The 25213-nt window shown below is 44.0% G+C and overlaps 1 protein-coding gene across 1 annotated transcript in view; it reads right to left on the bottom strand.

The window, feature by feature from the left end:
- Nucleotides 1–25213, bottom strand: part of NUAK1 (NUAK family kinase 1) — a 75648-nt gene that overhangs the window by 5042 nt on the left and 45393 nt on the right. Inside the window, exons 3-6 of the mRNA XM_004053807.5 lie at nucleotides 18350–18501; nucleotides 15487–15552; nucleotides 4336–4455; nucleotides 2383–2515 (exon numbers count right to left, since the gene is read on the bottom strand). Coding sequence (XP_004053855.1) covers nucleotides 2383–2515; nucleotides 4336–4455; nucleotides 15487–15552; nucleotides 18350–18501 — 471 coding nt within the window. The remainder of the gene's footprint in view (nucleotides 1–2382; nucleotides 2516–4335; nucleotides 4456–15486; nucleotides 15553–18349; nucleotides 18502–25213) is intronic.

Here is a 25213-nt window from a genome sequence, read left to right on the forward strand (position 1 = left end):
TGTATAAACACACAGCACCTGCAGTCACTGGAAAAGCATGCCAGAGACAGAACATGGAGTGTGGCTCAGAGGCACTTACCTGGAACACCTGGGCAGTAAGCATGGCCGTCTCCAAAGCTGGCCTCGCCCCAAGGTCCTGGCCAGGTTCTGAGACCAACACTCAGTGAGCTTGCCTTCTTTCCCTCTCTGACATAAGCCATCTTCTACTGAGCTATCAGATCAGAGAAGTGATCTATACCTGCTTCCCATTCACAGCCTGTCTGAAAATTCTACCTGCAAATTTCTGCTGCCAGAGAATTAGGGAAAACCCCTAAAGGGATGCTGAGAAGGCCACAGGAACCAACTGACTCTCACAGCTTATAAACTGACTTTTAGGTTCAAACTGTGTTCCCCCAATTGGGATGAATTATATTCTTGGAAGCTGCCACCTCCCCTCAGCTGCTTATGTAAGCGAATGAGAAGCTGGCAAAGGCCTGGTAATAGGGACTGGGGCAAGAAACACCCCTGAAAAGTACCAAGATGATCATCCTCAGTCATTCAATAAGTATTTCTTGAACGCCTACAATGTGCCAGGAACCGCATTGGCATCAGTTAGCTGGTGAGGCAAAGAAGACCACTTTAGAGGTCACTCTGAATTTTTCCAAAAAGAACAGGCTGGCTTGTTGAAAAAATTATATATAGAGAGAGAGATAATGCATATCTGTATATATACACATACAACCGTCTAGCCTCATTATCCATAGAGTCTGTATTTGCAAATTTGCCTACTTGCTAAAATTTATTGGTAACCTCAAAATCAATATTCGCAGCTCTTTTGCAGTCATTTTTGCATATGCACAGAGCAGCAAAAAGTTTGAGTCACCCCAACACACATATGTATTCACAGCGGAGGTCAAACAAGGCAACACTCTGCCTTCTTATTTCAGTTCTCATACTATTATACAAATTGTCCTTTTCTCAGTCTATTTAGTGCTGTATTTCTCACATTTTTTGGAATTTTTATTGGTGATTCCTCTTTTTAAATGCCTCCCCAAAACAGTGCTGAAGCACTGTTCAGTGTTCCTAAGCTCAAGAAGGCTGTGATGTGCCTTATGGAGAAGATAAGTGTCTTAGATCAGTTTTGTTTAGGCATGAATTACAGTGCTGTTGGCTGTTGAGTTTGATGTTAATGAATTAATAATATAGATTAAATAAGGTGTCTTTAAACAGAGACACACATAAAACAAGGTTATATATCAATCAGTTAACAAAAATATTGTGAGCAGAGGCTCTCAGGAACCTAACCCTCTATTTCCCCTAGGAGCAATGGTTCAATATTCACAAATTCAGTGTTTGTAGCAACTTTGTAGAACATAACTACTATGAATGAGAATCAACTGTGTATGTGTAGGTATACAGATATACATATATATATATGCATGTGTATAGTATGTATATAAATGAAGTGCCAATGTTAACTTCATTTGTTAACAAAAATGACCAATGATGGCCAGCTGTACACACTCTCTATACAGGCATGATGTTCCCCATCAAGAGATGAAGCTCATGACCATGGTTGTCTTGACCAATAGAACACAGCAGATGTGACACAATCTGGGTACAAGCATGGACATGGCACTGGCACTCCAGCCTGGGCAACAGAGCGAGATACTCTCTCAAGAAAAATTTTAAAAAAAAGAAAGAAAGCTCGGCAACTTTTTATTCCTCCTTCTTAGAACCCCAAGCTGCCACTGTGGGGTGGCACCTCAGAGAGCACTGAGGAAGGTCCACCATTCAGCCCCAGCAGCAGCCCCAACTGCCATCTGCTTACAACTGTAGGAGAGGAAGGCCATAAGAGCACTTCCCAACCCACAGGGGTGAAAGAGATGATTTCATGGTTGTGTAAGCCACTGAGTTTGTTTTGTAGGGGCAGATGGGGTAGAGTTGTTATACAGAAATCAATAATGAGACAGTACCCATGAGCCATGCCCCATGCCAGTGGCACAGTAGTGAGAGACAGAGCAGTGGCCACCCTCACAGTATTTACATTCTCAGGTGAGTGGTTTCTACGTCTACTCAGACTGGGAGAGACCTCATCTAATATCTTTTCCAACGTTTTTATTTATGGTGGAGAATCTGAATCCAAAGATTAAGTGACTTGCCCAGATCCACAAAGCAAGCAAACAGGACTCCTAGAAGGTGTGCTCTGAAAATTTCCCTTGGGAAGGTTTGGGGAAAGCAGCCTAATAAGCCAGTTTTGCCAAGGATGACACTTCTGGGAAGAAGAAAGAGGAAAACCAGGTGACTCCAGACAGACATACTAAAACAAAAGCAGAAAATAAGAGTTGGGTAAGCAGATCTCTCTCCCCTCCACCTCTGACCCTCCCTCCACAGGGCACGCACCTGAGGGCTGTGTTGGCTCCCGGTACTCTCCGCTGCTGATTTGCCGAATGAGGTTTTTGTGATCGAAACCATCGAAGGGCATTGTTCCATAAACAAGAGTGTAAAGCAACACACCCAGGGCCCAGCTGTCCACCTGGAGCAGAGAGACAGCACATATAGGAGAGCTGGGAAACAGATCCCAAGATGCCTTCCAAACCATTAGCATCATAGCCTGTGAGCAGCCACCCCCAACACCCCCAGGAACTGAATTTAGCACCTGGAAGATAGGTTCCTAGTGCAGCCTGACACCTGACAGCAAAGCAGCTGGGACCTGCTACAGAGCCTGACCTTTACATTCTGAACAGAGGCCAGTGGTCCCAACTAGTAAAGAACTTTCTTAAACAGATTATCTTCTTTAATCCTCACTACAATTTTGTGAAGCAGTTAGAGCCAGGACTATTTTCAGCCCCATTTAACAGATGAGAATACTGAGGCACGAAGAACCTAAATGGTTTCTCCTGAGGCCCTGCCCCAGTGACGGAGGTAAAACTGGGATGCGGGGCTCTTCATTCCTAATCCAGGAATCAATTCCTTCCTGCACTTTCTTCAAATGAATCAGGAATTACAAACTGAAATCTTAACAGATATACACAAAGCAAGAAAGAATTGGGGTTATGACATAGAGTGTTGGGGATGGAGACAAACTGTACAGTACATTCACCCGTCTTAGGCAGACAGCCTCTCCTTAGCTAATTGCTGCCATGTAGTAACATGGGCCCAGCACTGCTCGATTCTTTGGTTTTACAAGAGAAGTCAGAAACCAAACTTTTACATGAAATCTTCCAATTATTACATGTTTGTTCAATTTTTTTAATAAAAACTAAGGTGGCCAAATAAAGGAGTTTGCTGACCAGATCACAGACTGCTAGCCTGGAACCTCAAAAACAGGTCATCGAAGACCAAAATATTCGTTATCTATGAGAAATTTCGTGTCGAGTTTCTACAAGTTTGTAAATTGAGTTCTATGCTCCTCCCTCACATTCTTATTTTAGAAAGACTTTCTCTTCATTGAAGTTAATAGATGGTCTTGGCATCCTTCTCTTTACCCTTCAGCCCTGCCCCCAAACACTCTCAAACACATAAATATTTGAAAGAAAACATTTCAACACACTGAGCAGCTGCTATTTAAAGGATACTGAGTGGATGAACTTCTCTGAAAAGAGAACCATCTTTCAAAAAGAGAATCATCACTCACAACTCACTCATTTTCAAAATAAAATTTCCACATACCCATATCTTACAGTGGCCCTTGAAAGCGCTAGCATGTAGGGAAATGTATTTCTCATGAATTAGAAGATGTCATTAAAATGTATTTCCTTAGTCAGATATGCTTGCTGCCAAAAATGTATACAAAAAGGATATTTACCCCAGAGTGAGGCAATTTTTTGTTTGTTTGTTTTGTCTGTTTTGATATAATAGGGAAAAAACTAAACGTTCACATCTAGACATTACTAAATAAATTTTGGTATATTCATTGATAAAATGTCATTAAAATCATGTTTTTAATAATGAATTTGGAAATTGCCACAAGATAGTTTTCATAGTAAAGGGCAAGATATACATATGTGTGTCACATACATATGTATATCTTGCCTTTTATTAACTTGATCTCAATTATTTTTGAAATGCAGAGATCTACATTGGGAACGATTTAAAAGTCACTAGAGTTTTAAGTGATTATCTTTTCTAGGGGGATGGCAGGTACCTTTATTTTCTCCTTTAGGCTTTTCTGGGTTTCCCAAATTTCCTCCCAGGAGTATACATTAACTGCTTTTATAATCGTATAAGGAAACGTTTTCCTTGCTTGCTTTTTTAGGCTCTGTTTTTTTAAGCATTTCTCGAATCCAGTTTTTGCCCTTCCTCCCTCTTCTCCCTCCACTCCCCTGCCCCATACACATCGGGCAAGCTGCTCACCTCTGGCCCTCGGTAAGGTCTCCCATTGACAATCTCAGGAGATGCATAGAGTGGACTCCCACAAAACGTTTGTAAGAACTTATCCTTCTGGTACAGGTTGGAAAGCCCAAAGTCAGCAATCTACAAAGAGAAGCAAGACCCAGGGAGACTTGTTAGCATTCCAGATTATGTCTGTGTTGGATCAATTCACACTACACAGCACACAGAGTGGATGAAGGGCACCTGGGTGGGTCTGCTGGCTGGATCGCCATTTTCTCTCCAGCCCTGAGTCTTCATAAAGGACCACTCAGCCCAAGCAGGTCAGTGTTTCCTAGCTGCAGTCCTTGGCATCCATCACAAGTTCTACCAAATCTGCAGACTACAAGCTCTGCAACTTACTTAGAAATTACTCTTTAAATGGATGCTCTATTTAAACTTTAATTTAGACTTGCTCTGAGAAATAACATTCACAAAATCACTGGCTTGATGTTTCTGATGAACATTAAAGTGTGTAACTATTAATTTAAGAATTCTCCCTCTGTGGTCTACCCAATTATACTGCATCTGCGGTGGTGTGCATATCACACTGCAGAAAAACCCTGACCTACACAACTGGTGATACCACCTCTGTATCCACTCACACCCTGATCAGAACTGTATTTTGCCTGTCTTGTGACTCAAGATGAAATGGACTAATTGACTCACAGCATTGGGTTTTCAGTCATCATATTTCAGTCCCAACTCTGCTCCTATCTGTCACTTAATGACCTTGAGCCTCAGTTTACCCACCAGAAAATGGGAATCCATGATCCCTTCCCTGTTCTAGCTCACAGGATCATCATGAGAATAATAAGAAAAAGAAATCAATCGAGATGAGACCTTGGCCAGGCGGATCACTTGAGGTCAAGAATTCGAGACCAGCCTGGCCAACATGGAAAAACCCCGTCTCTACTAAAAATACAAAAATTAGCCGGGCGTGGTGGTGCATGCCTGTAATCTCAGCTACTCGGGAGGCTGAGGCATGAGAATCACTTGAACCTGAGAGGCGGAGATTGCAGTGAGCCAAAATCACACCACTGCACTCCAGCCTGGGCGACAAAGCGAGATTCAATCTCAAAAAAAAAAAATAAGATGAGACCGTGAGTGTAACAGTGCTTCATAACCTTCAAGTTTGATGCAAATGTTTCACCTAGCCTTGTTTTCATTGTACTCCACACTCCTTGGAATCATTCTCTTCTCCTTTGGTTTCTTGAAGTGTTTTATGTGTTATCATTTATGACAGCGCTTTTACATATATATGTATATGTACACATATGTACATATATACACATATGCACATATATACATACATATACATATATATATTTGTTTTCCCTACCAGACTCTGAGTTTCCTGAGGCAGTTGGCAGGTTCCACATCCTCCCCTTATCTTTGTATCATCCACTGCTTAGCACCTGCCCACACCCAAGAAACACTTGTCACTGGTACAGGCATTATATTTTGAAAAGCACAAGATAATTAATATATAATGCAAAATAATAATAATAATAATAAACTTAGTTGCCACTTTTTGAACAACTTCCAATTATCAGGTACTGCTCCAAACACTTTAAGTTATTTAATCTAATCTTAACAAAAACCTGGTTTACACAGCAATGTGAATGCATTTCATGCCTAAAAAAGGTTAAAATAGTCAGTTTTATGTTATGTCCACTTTACCACACATTTTTTGAAAAACTCATTTAACAGATGAGGAAATTGAGGTTTAAGGAGTTGAGGTTACTCATTTAAGGAGATGAGTAACTAATATGCAGCAATATAAACCCCCGTGTCTCTAAAGCTTCAAACCACAGTGCCACCCTGCCCCTGGGTCACCTGTATATTTCACTCCACTCTAAGCCAGCCTTGCAAGCTGAGCCCCTGTAGGTTTCCATCATTCTCCAAGCTGATTTCCATTTGAGGCTTGGAAATGAGCTGCATGATTCGCATGCTCAGAGACAGCCTAGCCTGAATACCACCGAGGCTCTGTGGTGGTCACAGCCCCTAGAAGCAGCCTATTTTGTAAAAGTCATCCCTGAATGAATGGAATGTCATTGAAAGCAGCTGGTGTACAACCAGCCTCAGAAAATGCATTCTCCGGGCTCAGATTGCACTTCATTGCCCTGAATTCCACTTTCTTATCAAGGCCCCTGACTTGCTTGCAGGAAGTTGGTTGGAAGCTTTATGAAGTGTGCCCTGTCAATCAGAAGAGGCATGGAATGGCTACGCACAGGAAAATGCATTCTCTTCCCGCCTGGCAGTGCCTGGGGCACCATATGAGCTTCCAAATACACGTGCGTGTGAGAGGCACCCGCTGCACATGCACACACTCATGCCGGGAGTTTTCACTCCGAGTCTGGGCAGCCTCGTTTGCTCTGTAGCCGTTCTGGAGAAGTGTGTTTATGTTATGGCCCACTCCTATCCTCACAGACTGATGTTTATCAGCCTCTCCCAGTAAAACTGTCATTGCCACTGACACAAGATTAATAGAAATCTAGATTAGCCTGTGTTCTTGGCACTTCGATGGGAAAGCAGTATTAATCAACACACACACACACACACACACACACACACACAGAGAGAGAGAGAGAGAGAGAGAGAGCGTTCTCAGATCTTGAGCCATTCAAACTTAGGCTTCGGCTCTAAGATTTAATGCCATATGGAACTTATATCAACTATTGATAAGAGGGGAAATGGCCACTGGTTATGAAACCTCTCTGAAGCTTCAGTTTTCTCGTCTGTAAAATAGCGTTAGGAAGAGTGTCTATCCCTACTGTGTCATGGTGGAGATTAAATGACATAAAGTATGTAAAGTCCTTACAACAGTAATTGGCCCAGAGTGGGAGCTCAATATATATTTGCTTCCCAACTTTAAATCCAGGGAGTTAATTACCTTCATTATACTAGAAGCAGAGTTTATCCCAATGCCAGGGACTCTTGACAGTGAAGAAATAGAGAAATTTTAGATGCCAAATAATAATGGAATTAAATAACTTTGAATAATAAAATGAAAAATTCATTCCTTTCTGGATTCACCTTCAGTTCTTTGGATTAAGTCAAGAAGAAGGTCTCAGTTGGGCACTGGTGTGTCTTCAGTATCTCTTTAGCATTTATCAAAGAGACCAGGCCTCTGGCCTAGCCTGCAGCAGCAACCAACACCAAGCTGGAACTTCAGAATGCTATTTGGTTTCCATTATACTTAGTTTTGAGCTTATCTTCTATTCATGGTAAGTGATACTGGTTTTCCACTTAAGGTAATTATTTAGGGCTTCTTTTTCAAATAGACAGAACTTTAAAAAGTGACCTGAACTCAACAAAAATATTAAGTAAAATAGCAGTGAGGATACTGCGGGAAGGCAAAAATCCATGAAAAGGATGACAAACTGAAATTTGAGAAATACTGATTTTAAACATCATAAAACAAAAATAATCACATCTCAGAATTACTTTGACCTGAAAGAGCCCTAACAGATGTTAATCCTGCCCCTCACTCTAAAAGTGAAGCAGCTGAAGGTTCCAGGGCATAAGAAGTTTTGCTAAAGGTTGCAAAGAACAGCAGCAAGTACATGAAGGAGCACATGGGTCTTCCCAAGCCGTACAGTTTCTCCAACAGAACATCAGCTTCAAATGGAGAGGATGACTTTCCAGCAAGGAGGCGACTGGGCTGCAGAATTTTGCTGACACACTAGCAGGCAAGCTTTGGAGAAAGGTACCTACCTAGCTGGCATTTTTGCTTGTTGTTTTGACTGCTCCCCTGCCCCGTAGTGATTCAGAACCACCTTCTGCCCCTGCCCTGTGCTATTCAGTTCAGCCTCAATTCTCGAAAGGAGCCCTGGAACTCAAGGCTCGGGTCCTTAATATTTGGAGTTTTTATTGTTATCAAGCCTTTCCAGAGGTGTTCCCCATTGCATGAAAATTGGGGTTAGAAAGATAAATGAGGAAGTAATTATTCATTCACATTTCAAAAGGATTAACCTCACTACAACACGGATGAACCCTGAAGATGTTATGCTAAGTGAAATAAGCCAGACACAAAAGGACATATATGATTCCATGTACATGAGGTCCCTAGAGTAGTCGAATTCAGAGATGGAAAATAGAATGGAGGTTACCAGTGGCTGGGAGGAGGGGGAAAGGGGAGTTACTATTCAGTGGGGACAGCGTTTCAGCTGGGGAAGGTGAAAACATTCTAGAGATGGATGATGGTAATGCTTACACAACAATATGAGTATACTTAATGCCACTGAACTGTGTACCTAAAACTGGTAAGTTTGATGTTACATATATTTTACCACCATGAAAGGATTAACTCCAGAACACTGTTTATAATGAGCTCATCTGGTGAAAACTGAAGTGTCACCTTGCTGACATTAACTGATAGGAAAGGATGCTGATGGCAATGATAATAATTAGTGATGGTCTAACAGTCATCTGCAGTGTTTAAGAGGAAGTGTGGTGCACTCCACAGATCAGACATTTTGGGTCCAGGAGAACCTGGGGCTAATCATGGCTTTGTCGTTACTAGGTGATGGGTGGGACCTGCCAAGTCACTCAAGTTCCTCATCTGCAAAATGGAACTCAGACTAGAACCCACCTCACATAGGTAAGAAGAGTAGAGAATACGTATGTAAAGCTCCTGGAATAGTTCTGGGACCAGTTGACGCTATAAATTACAGCCATTATGGTAAGGCTGATGGTTTGGCCGACTTAACAATCGTTTGTTAGACCAGGCAAACAGGGAACCAAAAGCATTAAAGCCACTGCCCATTAAAGAGCCAGGAGATCTTATCACTCATTTATAATACAGTCATGTTCAGAGTGAGAAGCTGCATCATAGGATGGGAAAAGGAAAAGATTCAGGGTTTGAGTACTTGAGTTCAAATCTCAGCCTTGCCTCTTACCAGCATCTAACCCAAGGCACTTTAGTTAATCCCACCCCACTCCAATCTGGCCCATGGACCAGCAGCATTAACATCACCTCGGAACATTTCAGAAACTGAGACACTCAGGCCCTGCCCCAGATCCACTAAAACTGCATTTTCACAAGAGCCCCAGTGTATAATACGCACTTGCACATCAGCCATTCTAAGCCTGCATTTCTTCATCTGTAAAGTGGGGTTGATGATAATAATGTCACCTACCTGGAAGTGCTGGTATCAAACCAAATAAACTGATTCATGGAAGTGCTTACACCATGCCTACCTAGCACACAGTAGGCCTTCAGTAAATGTTAGCTATGACTACTTTATTTAACCTCTCTGAGTCTCAGATTCCTTTGTTGGAAAATGGAATTGCAATACCGCCAATCACTTGGTGCTGTGAAAATCAAAGCCAGATTAAACAAGAAAAGAATTAAAATAGGCCAGGTGTGGTGGCTTATGCCTGCAATCCCAGTGTTTTTCAAGGTTACAGCAGGGGGACTGCTTGAGGCCAGGAGTTTAAGGCTGCTGTGAGCTATGATGGTGCCACTGCACTCCAGTCTATGCGACAGAGCAAGACCCTGTCTCTAAAAATAAAAGTAACAGTAGCAGCATTGCTATATGCCAGGCACGGTTCTGTGAGTGCTACATATATTGATGTAGTAAATTCTCGCAACAACCCTATCTGGAAGATTGCAGATAGTGGAATTCTAAAATTATCCTTATTTTGCAGATAGGAAAACTGAGGCATAGGGTGGTAAAGTGGCTTGCCTGAGACATCGGTGAACAGCTGCCTTAGCTGTAAAGTTCTACATAAAGGGGAGTTATTGCTGTCAGGTGGCTGACGAGGAAATGCACTTTCTGCGTAACTCTACGGGAAGACAGCAATTCCATCCAGGAAGGTACACTCCATAACTCCTTTCTGGCCTTGGAGTTGATCGCTGTGGCTTCACTCAAGACAGCCTCACTCCTGAGTTGCCAGGAAGTGAAGGCAGGGAATGGAACAAGGAGCAGAAGTGAGTGGGGTCGGCTTCTGTCTTCAGAGGATCTAAGCTCATGCTGCCTCTCTTAAAAGAAAAGAAATTCCCACCAGGAACAATGTGAAGAGGCTCTTAAAAGAGGGCGCGTCCAAGCAGCAGCTCCCATGGATGTTAATTAGCAGCCAGTGCCAGCTCACAGCACACAGCCCTGGCATCCCCGCATGGCTACTCTGGCCACCATGACTCAGCCTGGCCATCAGCCACCATTAGCACTTGGAGAGTCTCTCGCAGGGATAGCTGTCTGCAAGCCTGCCTGCAGCCAAGGTAAGGCTGACCAAAGCATGGACCAAACAGTGCCCTCATTTGATGTGCTCTTAGATGTAGGGCAGATTTGGATAGTAAGAGTAGAGGGTAGAATTCATCAGGTGTCTGGTCTTTAGAGTCAAATAGCCATAGGTTTGTAGCCAGTCCCATCACTTATTAGCTGCAAGAGCTTCCTCTTCTGTAAAATGATGTAATCACACCCACCCCGGTGGAGACATTCTGAGGACCAAATGAAATAAGGTGTGGAAGGTCTGACATGGGGCTCTAGCTTCTAGCAGGGGCTCAGTAAGCATTACTTTCCTTTTCTAGTCTCCATGCTGTGTTCCTGTGCTTGCTGTTTCTTCCTCTTGAAAAGCCATCATCATGCTCCTTACTATCAAACTCCTACCCATCCCTCAAAACCCAATTCAATCCCTCTTCCTCCATGAAAGCTTTCTGGTCCATCCAGCCAGACAGACCCACTGCTTCCTGCTCAGCACTTCCAGAATACATTACACAGGGCCATTTGGCCCTGCCAAGGGAGAAGGATCAGGGAAGACTTCCTGGAAGAAGAGGCAGTCAAGCAGAGACCCCAAAGAAGGAGCAGGCAAAAAGGAATGAGCAGAGCATTCCAGACAGTGTGAACCATGTGTGCCAAGGTCAAGAAGCCAGAGAGAGCTTGGTGGATGACAGGAATTCAAGTCCTATACCAATGGCCTTCCCTGATCACTCTAGCTAAAAGAGCAACACTATTCTTCATTCTCATCCTGCATGGATTTTCTTCACTGCCAGCCAATTACATTATGTGTTTATTTGTGTACTGCTGTGTCTCCAACTGGAATTTTAAGCTCACTACAGCAGGTACCTTCTCTTCTTCACTGACTTCTGTATCCTCCTCACGGCTCATTATCACTGCTAGTTTAACAACTGCGAGATCCTGAGTTCCAAGACAGAAATTTGGCCATCTAGTTCACTATTAAATCCCCAGCACAGGGTCAAGTACACAGTAGGACCTTAATGAATATTTCTGATCAAATAAATATTGCCCAGAAAAGACGTTCAATTCCTCAGCGAATAAATGCAGGAATGGATGAGTGAATGCAGGTATGCGTGGATATATACACACAACACATGAATTGATTAATTCATGCATGAACACAGAGCTCTCCCATTCATATCATCAAAGCCCAGAGGCTGACTCTCAGCTGCCCCACTTGGTATTGTTAAGCCTCAGAGGTTTCTATCTCATCTTGGCCCTGGCCATTCAAAGCTTCTTTTCTTATCCACAGCAGCCGCGCTTCCATTGTCATAAGGGGCAGCAGGCCATTTCCCCTATGCCCCTCTACTCTGAGCCCTGGGAGCTCACCAGATTCCCAGCCCTCTTGGAGGAGGTCGGCTGACCCTGGTGCCTGGACCTCTTCTCATTGTAAGACATTTTTACAGGAGCCTCCTATGGGAATTGTCAGCATTCCATTCTCCCAGAGAGTGGGCTGTGAATTTGGCCCGTTTTTTATTAATTGCAAATTAGTGCTGTGCTTGGTGTCTATTTTAGTAGACATGCTTCCAGAGTACGGAATGCAGCCCAAAGCAGCACATTGCTCTCATTCTTTCTGCTGACCGACTGTGTGAATATTTTTAGAAACCACACCCTCTCGCAGTGCCAGATAAATAATTTCCAATGCCAGATGTGTGCTCTGCAAATCAACATCAGGCAGGGAAGGGGAGAGGAATGAGCTACATGGCTCTCCCCACCACTGCAGCGACATGTGACAAGTTTAAACCAGTAGCATTTATATAGGCTTCCTAGGCCAAAGTCCTCCACCCTTGAAACGTGGAAAATGGATCCACATTTAGAGAAGCACCAGAGGGGGCTCCAAGAGAGGACCTTGCTGCTCATGTCCCGCTGGTTCGTGGCTCATGTGTCCGTGGTCCCCCAGGTCCAGACACGGATGGCAGGGGCTCTCTTGAGCATAGAGGCCAGCTTGTGGCCATGTATCTGCCTGCCTTTGCCAGCATGGGTCCTTTCTAAATATGTTTCAGCAAAATGCTGAGTCAGGAAGAGTTGAGAATATACCACCAGAAGACAAATCAAGACCAGCTGAATCACATTTTTTTAAAACCTTGGAAGTGGATGGGAGATGATGAAAAGATAATTTGCCTGGAAGTCAAACACATGAGTTCTAATCCTGGCTCATCATTCCTTTATTCCAAAATCAAACCATTTTGAAGTACCTACTGTGTGCCAAGCACTAGTCTACACTCTGGGGAAGCAAGACACAATAATTTAGTCCAGACTGATTCACTGTGTGATCATGGGCATTATCCTCTAGACTTTCTGGGTCTAATCATTAAAACAAGGGGTTGGAAAAATGACTCCCAAAGTTCTTTAAAGATGTAGGATTCTCAGATCTGAGTAGGATTCCTTGAACAAAGAGGAAAGGAATTTAAAAGTGTTGATAATGGGAAGATCTGGTTTCTCTTTGGGATGTATGTGTGCATGCACACCCGTGCTTTACCTTGGGAAATGCCAGGATTAGAAATTCTTAAGGAAAGGTATATGCCTAAGCCTTAATTGATAATACTGCTTTATGTGTGTGCTCTTTCCCTCCATCATGCACAGGGACCCTAGGCTGAAGAACTTGGTGCAGGGGAACTGTCAGGCCCAACATCATTGCCCTTTTGCTTACACAAATGAAGCCATTCTCCCGGGCTCCTGCCTCACTGTTTCCCTGCACAATTGCTTTCAGAATTCTAATCATTCTTTTCCTCCATTAGGGAATTATATGATTTCATAGAAAGCTATGTGTCTTATCACTTCTGGGAATACATCATGGGACCAAGAGGTCACACTGCACCATAGAACCCAACCCCTAGGCAAGAGTCTTACATTCCAGGCCTTGTAAAGATGACATTTAGTTTTGAGAGCTCTGGGGGCAGGTGGCAGGAAAGATCTGGAGAGGAAGTCAATAAGGTTGACGACACAAACCCTTAGAAAAATGTGGTGGCCCTCAAACCAGGACCAATTTTTCAGCCATGGCCTGACCACCACATCCTAGGACCTAGGTAGGCACCTTCAGAGCAGCTGACTTCCGGTTCAATTCCCTCTCCAGTGGCCAGCCACTTAAGAAGGCTCCCAGTATAGTAACAGTTAAGCATGAATTGCTTTGATTGTAGTATTGTCTAAAATCTTCACGTTTATTATTGACTCCCCAGGACTGGGCACAGGGCATTGCACACAGTAACAGTTCAGAAAATACTCCTTGAAACAAAAATGAACAAATAATAATCCGCAGAGACAGGAACTGGCATCTCTTGACAGATGAGGAAACTAAAGCCTAAATCATCAAGAAACTTACCCCAAATCCTGCCATTACTAAGGGGCAGGGTTGCAATATCTAACTCTAAAGCCACTGCTTTTAACTTTGACTCATTTGGACACGAGTGCTTAGCAGTTTACAAAACTAAACACAGAGCGTCTCATTCACTACTCTAAGCAGGCCTATGAGTAGTACTGTTACCCCATTTTACAGTTGAGGAAACAGGGTTAAGTGGTTTTCCCAGTGTCAAGAAGCTAGTAAGCCATACAGCCCGGAATTTCCTAACTCTACAACCAGTGCTCCTTCTAGAATAATCCAATCACTTTGCCAGAAATAGACCCTGCGATTCCACTTCCTATTCCCATGGAGAACTACTTTGACCAACTATTTCCTGCTTATTCTATGGACTACATGTGACTACGGTCAACCACTCTGCAAGAGCAAGAGGTCACTGGGTCATGGCTTCCAGGGGCCTCTCAAAGGATGATGGTGACTAATGGTTGCTGCCATGATCTGTACAGAGAATCCCAACACCAAAGCAACTCCATCCTTCCAAGAAAGGAAACAAGTCTCATCACACGCTCCTCCACTGATAGCAGCAACAAAAAAAATCATTCCCATGCTTTGCCCAGGGACCAGGGATAAGCCACTAACGTCACCAGCGGCCAATTGGAGGGCTCCTGCTGGTGCCGGGAGTACTAAGGCCGTTTCATAATGAAACCCATGCAGCGAGCTCCGTTTATTTTGAAACCGTATTTGCTTATTTTGTAGACGTGGTCAAAAGGACATTCAGAGGGCTCCCTGGGAGGCAATTGAACCCTGTGGGCCAGGAGAGCTTTCTCCAGCTCCAGCAGCAGCCAGCAATAATACTCTCCATGCAAGTAAACTCCAGCACTTGCTATTTCCCAACAGCAAGCACCATCCCCATTTTAGTCAGCTTCCCAGGTCTATGGCTGGTTTCAGGGGTGGGAAGGTGGAGAGGGAGAAGTAGGAGACAGGGTGGAGAGTGACAAAGAAATAGCCAGGAAAAGAGTTCCAGCTCTAAAATAATTTAGGATCCTGCTAGCAAATCAAGCAAAGCGACTTGAATTTGGGCTCGTGAAATCAGACGGACATGGGTTCAAATCCCAACTCTACTCTTTACCACTGGATTACCTTGGGCAAATTACTTAGTTTTTCTGTGCCTCAGTTTCCCTATCTGTGAAATTATGTAAATAACAGTACCTACCTTGTAGAGTTGTTGTAAAGATTGAATTTAAGTGATATCAGGCAAAAATATAAAATACATATGAAATATGTATTGGTTGCTAAAAGTATTGTTATGGTGATGATTTTAGACTATGAGCTTCCTGAGGAGAGACACTGTATCTTAGTCATCTCATCTTACCCAGGGAGGAAGAACAATGCCCAGCATATAGTAGGAGATCAATAACTGCTTGTCGCATTTAATTGTTTGAACTGGACTTAGAGCTCAAGCAAAGAGACTCTTCCCCACCGGCCTGCCAGGTAGGAAGTGGCTGCCTTATTTCCAGGCTGCGGCTTGGAGCAGGTTAAGCCTCCATCCGGCTGCAAGACCCAGGCCCTGCATATCAATCAACGACGCAAGGGCTTTACCTTAATATTGCAGTTGTCATCGAGCAGTATATTTTCCAGCTTCAAGTCCCGGTGGACCACACCGTTCTGAAATGAGAAGACAAAGAGGGAATTGAATGGGAGCGGCTGGGATGAGAACAAGAGAGAAAGAGGGAGGAGGAGGGTGCGCAAAGGGAAATGTCTGACAGATTAAAGAAATGCACCAGCCCGGTGGTCTTCACCTCCATCCTTCAGGCTGCTCTCACTGTCTTGACGCTCCCCCGCCAGCGACCAACCAGCGACAGGAGAGCATTAGTCACTTGCTGTGTGGTTAAGAGAAAAATGACTGGAATCTGTTCTCCCCAAGAGCCTGTAAAACAGCAGGGGGATTCTTTGTTGGAATGTAATTCCACTGTGTGAAAGCAATATAATCCCAGGCAGTGGCAAACAATGTCTGTCTGGACGGGATTCCCAGGGAAGAAGCAGATTTCTCTACCGGGGACTCAAGACTTGTGGGGCTCACAGGCACTCCTCATCTGTCTGTCTGTGTGCCTGCCTGCCTACTCAATGCTGGAAAGACATCTGGCTCAATCTATTCCGACCTGTTTTGATCTGTCCTGAGGATAACATTTCCTAAGCAACCTGGAGAGAAGACTCAGAAAGTCCCTCTCTGCTCAGCAGGACTCAGGGCTGGGTGAAAGATGAAGCATGAGAGCAGACCAATGAGACCGGGACCACTGGCCTGACCAAAGCAGGTGGCTGCCATCCTGCCTGACCTTTCCATTCAGGCAAACTCTGGCAAGGCTGGAGGCTGAACTTCAATGACCAGCAGCCAGCCAGCTGAAACGTGAAAAGCAGTCATCAGCCAATAGGCTGTCGGTCTACACAGCAGTAAACACTAGCCTTCTTCATTCTTTTTTAAGACCCGATTATCTTTTTAGGGGGTGGGTGGGCATGGGAAGAGCAGTGGGCCTGAAAGAACTGGCTATTTTGGGGTGAGTGGACAAGTAACAGGGGACATTGAATGATTCTGAGCATCATTCAGCATAAAGGACATCTGCAATCGAAGCTGCTCTTTTGAGCAAACCAACAGGCATGTTTATGGGTGGTTCTTTCTTGTTTATTTTCCTTTTCATTTGACCATTCTTAATAGCTCCAAAAGCACTGCTCAGAGGGAGAAATGAAAACATGTATTTCTACTAATCTTTTTCTAATTCAAGCCTGCAAGGAGGTCTTCTGAATTCAGAAATGCACAAAACCGAGTCTGTTAGAAGAAAGATGTGGACTACAAGACACCTGATTCCATTAATTTTAAACATCAGGAGCAGTTTGGTTTACATTGCTGCATTCCTGGTTTTTGTAATAAGATGGAATGAGTCTAATAAAGCCTCATTCATACAGAATCCAAGTGTTCACACACTTCCAATATCAAAAATATCACCTCTGTGGTGATTTACAATGATACCTCATGATGAAATACAAAATATTATACGATTCAAATCATGAGCACATTTTGAGTCAACAAAGAGAGGTCAAATAATGTTCACATGAGTTAAGGGTTTTAGATTTGAGTAACTGTTGGCTCTAATTACTTACAGAGCCACTCTCAATTAAACATAATATTTAACAAACCAGGAGGCCCCATGTTGAGATCATTTATATGAAGAAGTTGACTCTGTTTTGGATGCCCTGTTGGACTCAAGTCACGTTATCCTCAAAGTAAATGACTGTTCAGGGTGTGACAGATCTGGAGAAAGTCTGAATGAGATGAAAATCATGGCCAAAATGATTAATAACAATAATGGCTGAGACATGGCTTATAGTTATCTGTGTACTTTATGCCTTTTCCAGAAACCAAGAGTGGCTCTACTGTGGCTATATTATTATTGTTATTATTATTATTTTGGAGATGGGGTCTCACTTTGTCATCCAGGCTGGAGAGCAGTGGCACCATCATAGCTCACTACAGCCCCAAACTGCTGTGCTCAAGGAATCCTCCTGTCTCAGCCTCCCAAACAGCTGGGACTACAGGTGTACAACCTCATGCCTGGCTACTTTTTAAAAAAATTTTTAAAGATGGATCTTGCTATGTTGCCCTGGCTGGTCTTGAACTCCTGGGCTCAAGCAATCCTCAGCCTCCCAACTAGCTTGGATTATAGGCATGAGCCTGGCTGTGGCCATCTTCTGAGCACATCCGTGCATGTAGGTAACCTATGCAAGAAAAGGCACCAAGAGCATAGAAAGGTTTCAAGAACATTTCTCCCAGTAATTCTACTTCTGGAATCTCTCTTAAGTAAATTATTCACATGAGAGGAAAATATTCATATATAAAGATACTGATCACTATTTGTCATAATCAGAAATTAGAAATGGTCTCAATGTCCAACAATCAAGAATTACAAATAATTTTTAATAATATAGGAAAATATTTAGATTAAAGTATTAAGTAAAAAAGCATGACACAAACGATGTAAAAATGAATCCACTGTGGTACCCTAGATTGGATGCTGGAACAGAAAAAGGTCATTGGTGTCTCCATTTTGACAAATGTACCACAGAAATGTAAGATGTTAATATTAAGGTAAACTAAGAAAGGCATAGATAGGAACTCTCTGTACTACCCTTGAAACTTTCTTGTAAATCTAAAATTATTCAAAATTAAAAGTTTACATAAAAAAAATGTGAGAAGGAGGAGGAAGAAGACTGAAAGGAAACAAGCAAAAATGTCAAAAATAGATTATCCCTGGATTCCAGAATCATGGGTGATGGTAATTTTCTTCTTTCTAGTTCAAAAATTCTCCATACATGCTCCCATGAACAGATATCACTTTTATAATAGGAAAAAAATCATGCAGTGCCATAAAAACCATCTACGGCCAAAGCTGCGGGCCAGGCGCAGCCATACCTTGTGACAATAGTGCACAGCAGAGACGATCTGCCGGAAGAAGTGCCGGGTCTCCCTCTCACTGAGGCGTCGCCGCTCACTGATGTAGTCGTACAGCTCCCCTTTGCTGGCATATTCCATGATGATCACAATCTTATCTTTGTTCTCAAACACTGCAGAGGGAAAACAGCAATACACAAACACCCCGTTTAGCCAACAAGCTCACTTATGCTACAGAGAATGCGAGAGAGGACAACGGAGATGTCGCCAGGCAGAGGATCGACTGATGGGTCAGAAGACAAATCAGCCAATTCAGCATCACGAGGCGTGGGGCGTGCTGTCCCGCCAGGTGGAAAATGGTGTGTGTCACCACCATTGTTCCTGGACACGCGTTTGTCATGCTAAGGGAAATGTGTTTCCCTTTTCTGAGGACCCCACTTTCCTTGTCAAGATCATTTCTCATACCCTCTCCCAGAACAGCTTTCCTGTAGATAGGATGATGGGTAGCAACAAACACAACCAATAATTTATTAACCACTGGATACGGACCAGGTACCCGGCCCTGACAGAGCTACTCTGACCCCAAAATGGGTGCTCAATCTTGTCATCTCTTTATAACTTCCCATCTCAGGCAAATAAAACCCAAAGCTTTTAATGTAGCCCACCAAGTCGTGCACGATCCCATGGGCCCCTCTCAGCCCTACTACACACCCATTCCATGTATTTATTTATTCTGTCTCCCCCAGTCAAATGTAAAAGGGGGTTGTCCTGTTTCACTCACTGGTGTATCCTCAGCACCCAGAACAGTATTTGGCACAGAGTAACATAGTAGGAGCTCAGCTAATATTTATTAAATGAGTAAACTCAAACTACATAAAGGCATTTCTGAACATTAATAATAAATAACAATATAGCACTTACTGTGCACCAAGTTTGTGTGTAAGGTTTTAAGTAGCTCACATGTACTGACTCATTTAAACCCTATGACAAATAATCAGGGAAATATCTGTAATTTTACCATTTGAAAGATGAAGACACTGAGGCCTAGGGAGGTTAAGAAACTGGCACAGCCTGCAGTCAGGCAGTTTGGCGTCAAAGATCAAGTGCAGAACTACCAGATGAGACGGCCTCCCAAAGAGCTGGCTGGAATCAGCAGGGCTCCAGTCCCCAGCATGGATGGGGAACTAACACCGCAGGTTGCAGGGCTGCTGCTACTATGATCTCAAGCCGGTTCCCTGCCACCAGGTCCAGCCCCTTCTCACTCAACCACCACACCACCAAGGAAACAGTCTTCCCAAATGCTTGTAAATGCTTCTTTCTCCCCAATGCTGATGCTCTCTAGCCGTGATGTTCAAAGTCAGGGTTCCAGGCAGATGGCCAGGGACCCATGCAAGGAGGCAGGGAGAAGGAGGCCACAAATGACAGGCTGTCCAAAGCCACTCCATTGCCACCTGTTTCACACTTTGGACTTTCACATAAGATGTCCTTTGAGCAAGGATAAAATAAGCAATATTTGTTTTGAAATCCATCATCACTCTTAAGGGATACAGTACGAAAACCTTTGTAGGGTACCCAAGACCCTCCCTGAAGGTCCCCTGCCTACCTCCCTCCATCTCATCCACTTTTCTAACATTTCCATCAGGCCCCCTATGCCCAGCACCCTAATTCATTAGCCAAGACTGTGCTCATATGTGGTTTCCACAGTGCCCCTTCCACTGCACTAGTCAATACTTGCCTCATAGCACGTGCAAACTGTGCAGGTTTATTTCTTGGTTTACATACCCAGGTCCTCTGCCTAGACAGACAGAGCTAAAAACTACAGTGTTGGAATGAGATACTCCTAGGGCTGTGTGATTCTAGGGATGTTGCTTGCCCTCTCTGGGCCTCAGTTTAGTCAACTACAAAACGTGAATAATATTAGCAAGTACTTAGAACTGCTGGGAGGACTTATTGATACCAGGTATGTTTAATGTTTACAAGGCCTTCCCCTTACAGCATACACTCAATAATGTTAGCTATTATTGTTGCTATCAATATTAATTCATCCCCAGAGCCTAGCACCAAGGCAGACACACATTCAATGAAGAACTGAGTTGACCTGGAACCTACCCTAGGCCTGGGTCCCCTGTCCTCCCATACCTTATTGCTGGCTGCTAGAAGCTCAGACCCCTCCAGTTCCTTTTTGGCTCCTTCAAGTCCAGCCAAACCTCCCTGATAAAATGAAGGGGGAAGGAGGAGGGTAGGGAGGAGGAGGAGGAGGAGAGAACATCCAGATAAAATTGGCTGCTCCAGTGTCTGCTGGCCTCGGTGTACCCTGCAGCTTTGGCTCCTGCCAGGGATTTCAGCCTGTTGTGCACTTTTCATTAACAATAAACCTTGGAAACTGGAAACACCCCGACTGCCTCGGGATGCATGGCCCAGGCCCCAAAAATGAAAGAGTGATAGGCCCTGGAGAGGGCAGCGGGTTTTCTAATTTTAAAAAGGAGGGATGTAGAAAGAAGGAAAGTACTTTGACAGGTAAATAAACAAGAAGCCTTACACCCCAAAGAGTCTGGCATGTCTTTAAGGGAGCCAAAGCCTCTGGCCCTTCAGCAACTGTCGGGAGGTGTGGGCCACTTGCCTCACACAGACAGAAGGGCTGTTTCAGTGGCTGGATTCTTCCCCCTCCAACTGGCTGATTTGGTATCAAGGAGACACAAACACAATTCGGTTCAATACAGTCCAATACACCAAATATTTTACTAAGCAGCTTCCATCAATCAGTCCTACTGATCCTGTCTCTACAATATATCCCGAGTCTAGCCAGGTACGGTGGCTCACGCCTGTAATCCCAGCCCTTTGGGAGGCTGAAGCAGGTGGATCACTTGAGGCCAGAAGTTACCAGACTGGCCAACATGGTGAAACCCCATCTCCACCAAAAATATAAAAAATTAGCCGGGTGTGGTGGCAGGTGCCTATAATCCCAGTTACTGGGGAGGCTGAGGCAGGACAATAGCTTGAACCCAGGAGGTGGAGGTTGCAGTGAGCCGAGATCACACCACTGCACTCCAGCCTGGGCAACTGAGTGAGACTTCATCTCAAAGATAAAATAAAATATATCGCAGATCTGTCCACCTGTCTCACCTCCAAGGACATCCCTTACCCCCATCCTTTCTGGTTGCCAGACCTCACACTTGCCTCCCTGCTGACTGCATTTGGAGGGGTCAAGAAATACTTCCAAATGCATACTCCATGGAGTACTCATTCTGCAAGCTATCTTGAAGAAGAAAAAATTCCACGGTCAAACCCAAGCCAAACATTAATACTTGATGGTCCTCAGAGAGCCTGGTTTCCTTAACTCAGAGTTCTGCCAGTTGATTGGGCCATTTCAATCCTCCTATTGGCATCCAGAAGAACTCATATGGAGCCAGTTTGGGAAACACTGGATGAGTGAGATGATACCCGAGGGATAAAACTGGCCCCTCATTCTCTCAGGCAGGGCCAGTGAGCAATCTGGTCAGAGAACTGTCCGAGCAGCCAGGCCTGGCTCTGGGACACCATCCCCCGGTCCCCCATAGGAAGAAGCCCAAGTCTCACGGTCAAGGCCCTGTCACCTTAAATTAATTGAGAGCAAACAAAATTTCTAGATTTCAAGCCTCAGTGTTTCATCAAGGAGGCCAGAGCTGTTACAGATGAAGCTTCTTGAAGCCTTTCTTAATAACAGCAAAATTTGCTGTAGACTTACCATGTGCAGGCACCATGCTAATAATCATTCTGCATGAATCACATCATAAGGATTCGGTACTATGAGGATCCCCATTTTACAGATGAGAACACCTGGGGACAAGGTGAATAATAATTCCCATAACTACAAAGAGTACGAGGCATAGCCAGCACTGGGCCCAGCAGTCTGACTGCTACCCCCAAGCTCTCAGCCATTCCATTACCACTCATATATATCAACCCCTCTGACCCTCCGCCTCCTCATCAGTCCAATGAGACTAGTAATTTCCTCACAGGTCTATCACCCTCAGCACGGTGCCTCGGCCAGTGCTCAACGAATGGAAGCTGTGCTCATAATTACTTCATCAGCCACTTAGGCAGCTCTAGCAAAACAAAACCCTAAGACTTTCCTCTCCCTGCTGGCATCGCTCTTTAAAACATGTTGTGGCTGCCGCAGAATCACAGGATTTTCGAGCAGGAAAGGACCTTAGAGATTGGGTGTTATTTTTCCAGAATAGTCCAGGATTTATAATGTATAAGAGCAAGGCCTTGGGAATTAATACTGAAGAATGAGCAGCTTCCGCACCCTTGGCCCAACGCTCCTTTGCCCGTGCTTAAGGTCACTATCTACAAGGTGACAGGGATACTCTTGGCTATTCTTCTAGCAAAAAAAGGCTGCTTCCCTTGGGCACTTTTACAACTGGTTATTTATAAGCCCAGAAATCTTGTCTGTGTTTATGTTATTAGTCACTAAGCAAAAGCTTATTTTCCACCAGTTGGGAAGGGTTTCCTTTCTGAAAAATGAAAGCCTGTGTCTCTTGGCCAGACAGTTTTACCCAGAAGCCCGGTGGCTCCAGAATGGTAAGGAAAACTATGGCCCTTGACATGCCAGGCCTACCAGGAAAATTAAATCCCTGAATAGAAACTTAGCTCAGCCTGAGTCAGCCCACAGCACTGGGGCCATGGCCAGGTGGTGCACAGACTGGTTTTTAGCACAGCAGAAAGCACCTACTATGCAGATGGCACTGGGGATACCGAAAGAAGACTTTTCCCAGTTTGGAGGGGAAGGAAAGGCAGGCCAGGTAGAAGGGTCAGCATGAGGAAGGGAACAGAGCAGAAACAGAACCGCCAGCAGCTGGCAGGGCCAGGGACTAGGAGGAGAGAAAGAAGACGGCGATGAATAAAACACAAGACCTTGAAGGCCCACAAGGAGCTGCAGGTGAGTCACACAGGCAACCAAACATCGCTGAGAACAATCCAAGAGACAGGAGCAAGGCACAGGACAGCATCCAGGATCCTGGACCTGTGAAATTGTTTGGGGCTCAATTTTTTCCAGGAGACTTCCCAGACAGGGATCTCTCCTTCCCTAGAACGCTTGTAATAAGAATAGTTAATATTTATTGAACAGTTACTACATGTCATGGATTAAAACATTTATTCCTCACAACAATCTTATGAGATAGGGATCCATATTATCCCTACTTTATAAATAGGGAACCAAGCCAGGCATGGTGGCTCACACCTGTAATCTCAGCACTTTGGAAGGCCGAGATGGGAGGACTGCTTGAGGCTGGGAGTTTGAGACCAACCTGGTCAACATAGCGAGACCTCATCTCTAAAACAAAAAATAAAATAAATAAATAAATAAATAGGGCACCAGCACTCACATCAAGAAACAATATTGCCAGCCCCCTGCAAGCACCCCTGCCATGCCCTCTTTCTGTCATTAATCATCTCCCCAAAGATACAGATACACCAAAACCATGAATATGAGGAATATGAACCAAAATCATAGATGAGTTTTGAAGTTCTAAAAAATGGAGTCATAGCCGGGCACAGTGGCTCATGCCTGTAATCCCAGCACTTTGGGAGGCCGAGGCGGGTGGATCATGAGGTCAGGAGACCGAGACCAGCCTGGTCAACATGGTGAAACCCCGTCTCTACTAAATATACAAAAAATTAGCTGGGCGTGGTAGTGGGCACCTGTAATCCCAGCTACTCAGGAGGTTGAGGGACAAGAATCGCTTGAACCCAGGAGAAGGAGGTTGCAGTGAGCCAGCCTGGTGACAGAGCGAGACTCTGTCTCAAAAAAAAAAAAAATGGAATCACGTAGTATACCTTCTTTTGTCATTAATTCAACATGTTTGTGAGAATAATCTACGTTGCTCAATGTCGTCAAAGATTGTTCATTCTCATTGCTCTAGAGTACTCCATTATGTGAATGTATTGTGTGGTTTATTTATCCATTCTACTGTTGATAGACATTTGGGCTGTTTCCAGTTGAGGGTTGTTATGAATAGTATTACTGTGGATATCCTTGTGCATGTCTTTTGATGCACATCTGTATGCATTTTTGTTGGGTAGATACCCAGTAAGATTGGATGGCAAATTTGTGCAACTCAAAAGCGCATGTTCTCGCCACGACTCTCCACCCCCTTCCTCCATCATACAGTTCTGCTTTTTGCATTACATACAGTAAAGGTTCTCCTTCATTAAATGGAGCCAACCTTACTGATTTTTCTGAAATGGCTTTATTATCAGCCGATTTGAGGCATTTATCTGAGCATTTTGGTACATGTTAAAGGGAATACAAAAGAGGAGAAGGTACAGTCATTAACCCCAAGGAGTTGCTTTCGAGTTGGAAATGACCAGTACTTAAGAAATAATTCAAGAGCTAACCTGTACAGTACAGACTTTAAGTACCTGGACAATCAGAAAGATCAGTGAGGTCAGCCAGAAGGGACCTGAAAAGATTTCTAGAAAAAGCAGGCATGGAACTGAACCACCCAAAATGACCTGGGTTTTGCTTCTGAGATAGTTTCACCATTGTTTCAACATATCCTAAAATACCCGAACTCTCCTTTTTCTTTGACTATTCCACTGGCAGGCCTTCCTTCTTCCCAGACACCAACTTAAATTATTTTTCTTGTTTGCTGTTTATTTTCCATTTCAAAGGATAGTAGGGATTGGTTGCTATAGCAACAGCTACTTCTCCACATTAATCCTGAATTTCATCAGATGTTCGGTTTGACAGCCCCGTTCTGCCCTCTGATCATCTGGTTTTCACAACCAGGCTAATGACCCAGCTCCCAGAGACTGCCTCCTGCAGCTCTCAAGGTTAATAACACAACTTGTAGAACTTGAGAAAATGTGTATTATAAAAACAGTGCTCTGGTCTGAGGG

Source organism: Gorilla gorilla, chromosome 10 (assembly GCF_029281585.2).
Source record: "Gorilla gorilla gorilla isolate KB3781 chromosome 10, NHGRI_mGorGor1-v2.1_pri, whole genome shotgun sequence".
NCBI classification, from domain to species: domain Eukaryota; kingdom Metazoa; phylum Chordata; class Mammalia; order Primates; family Hominidae; genus Gorilla; species Gorilla gorilla.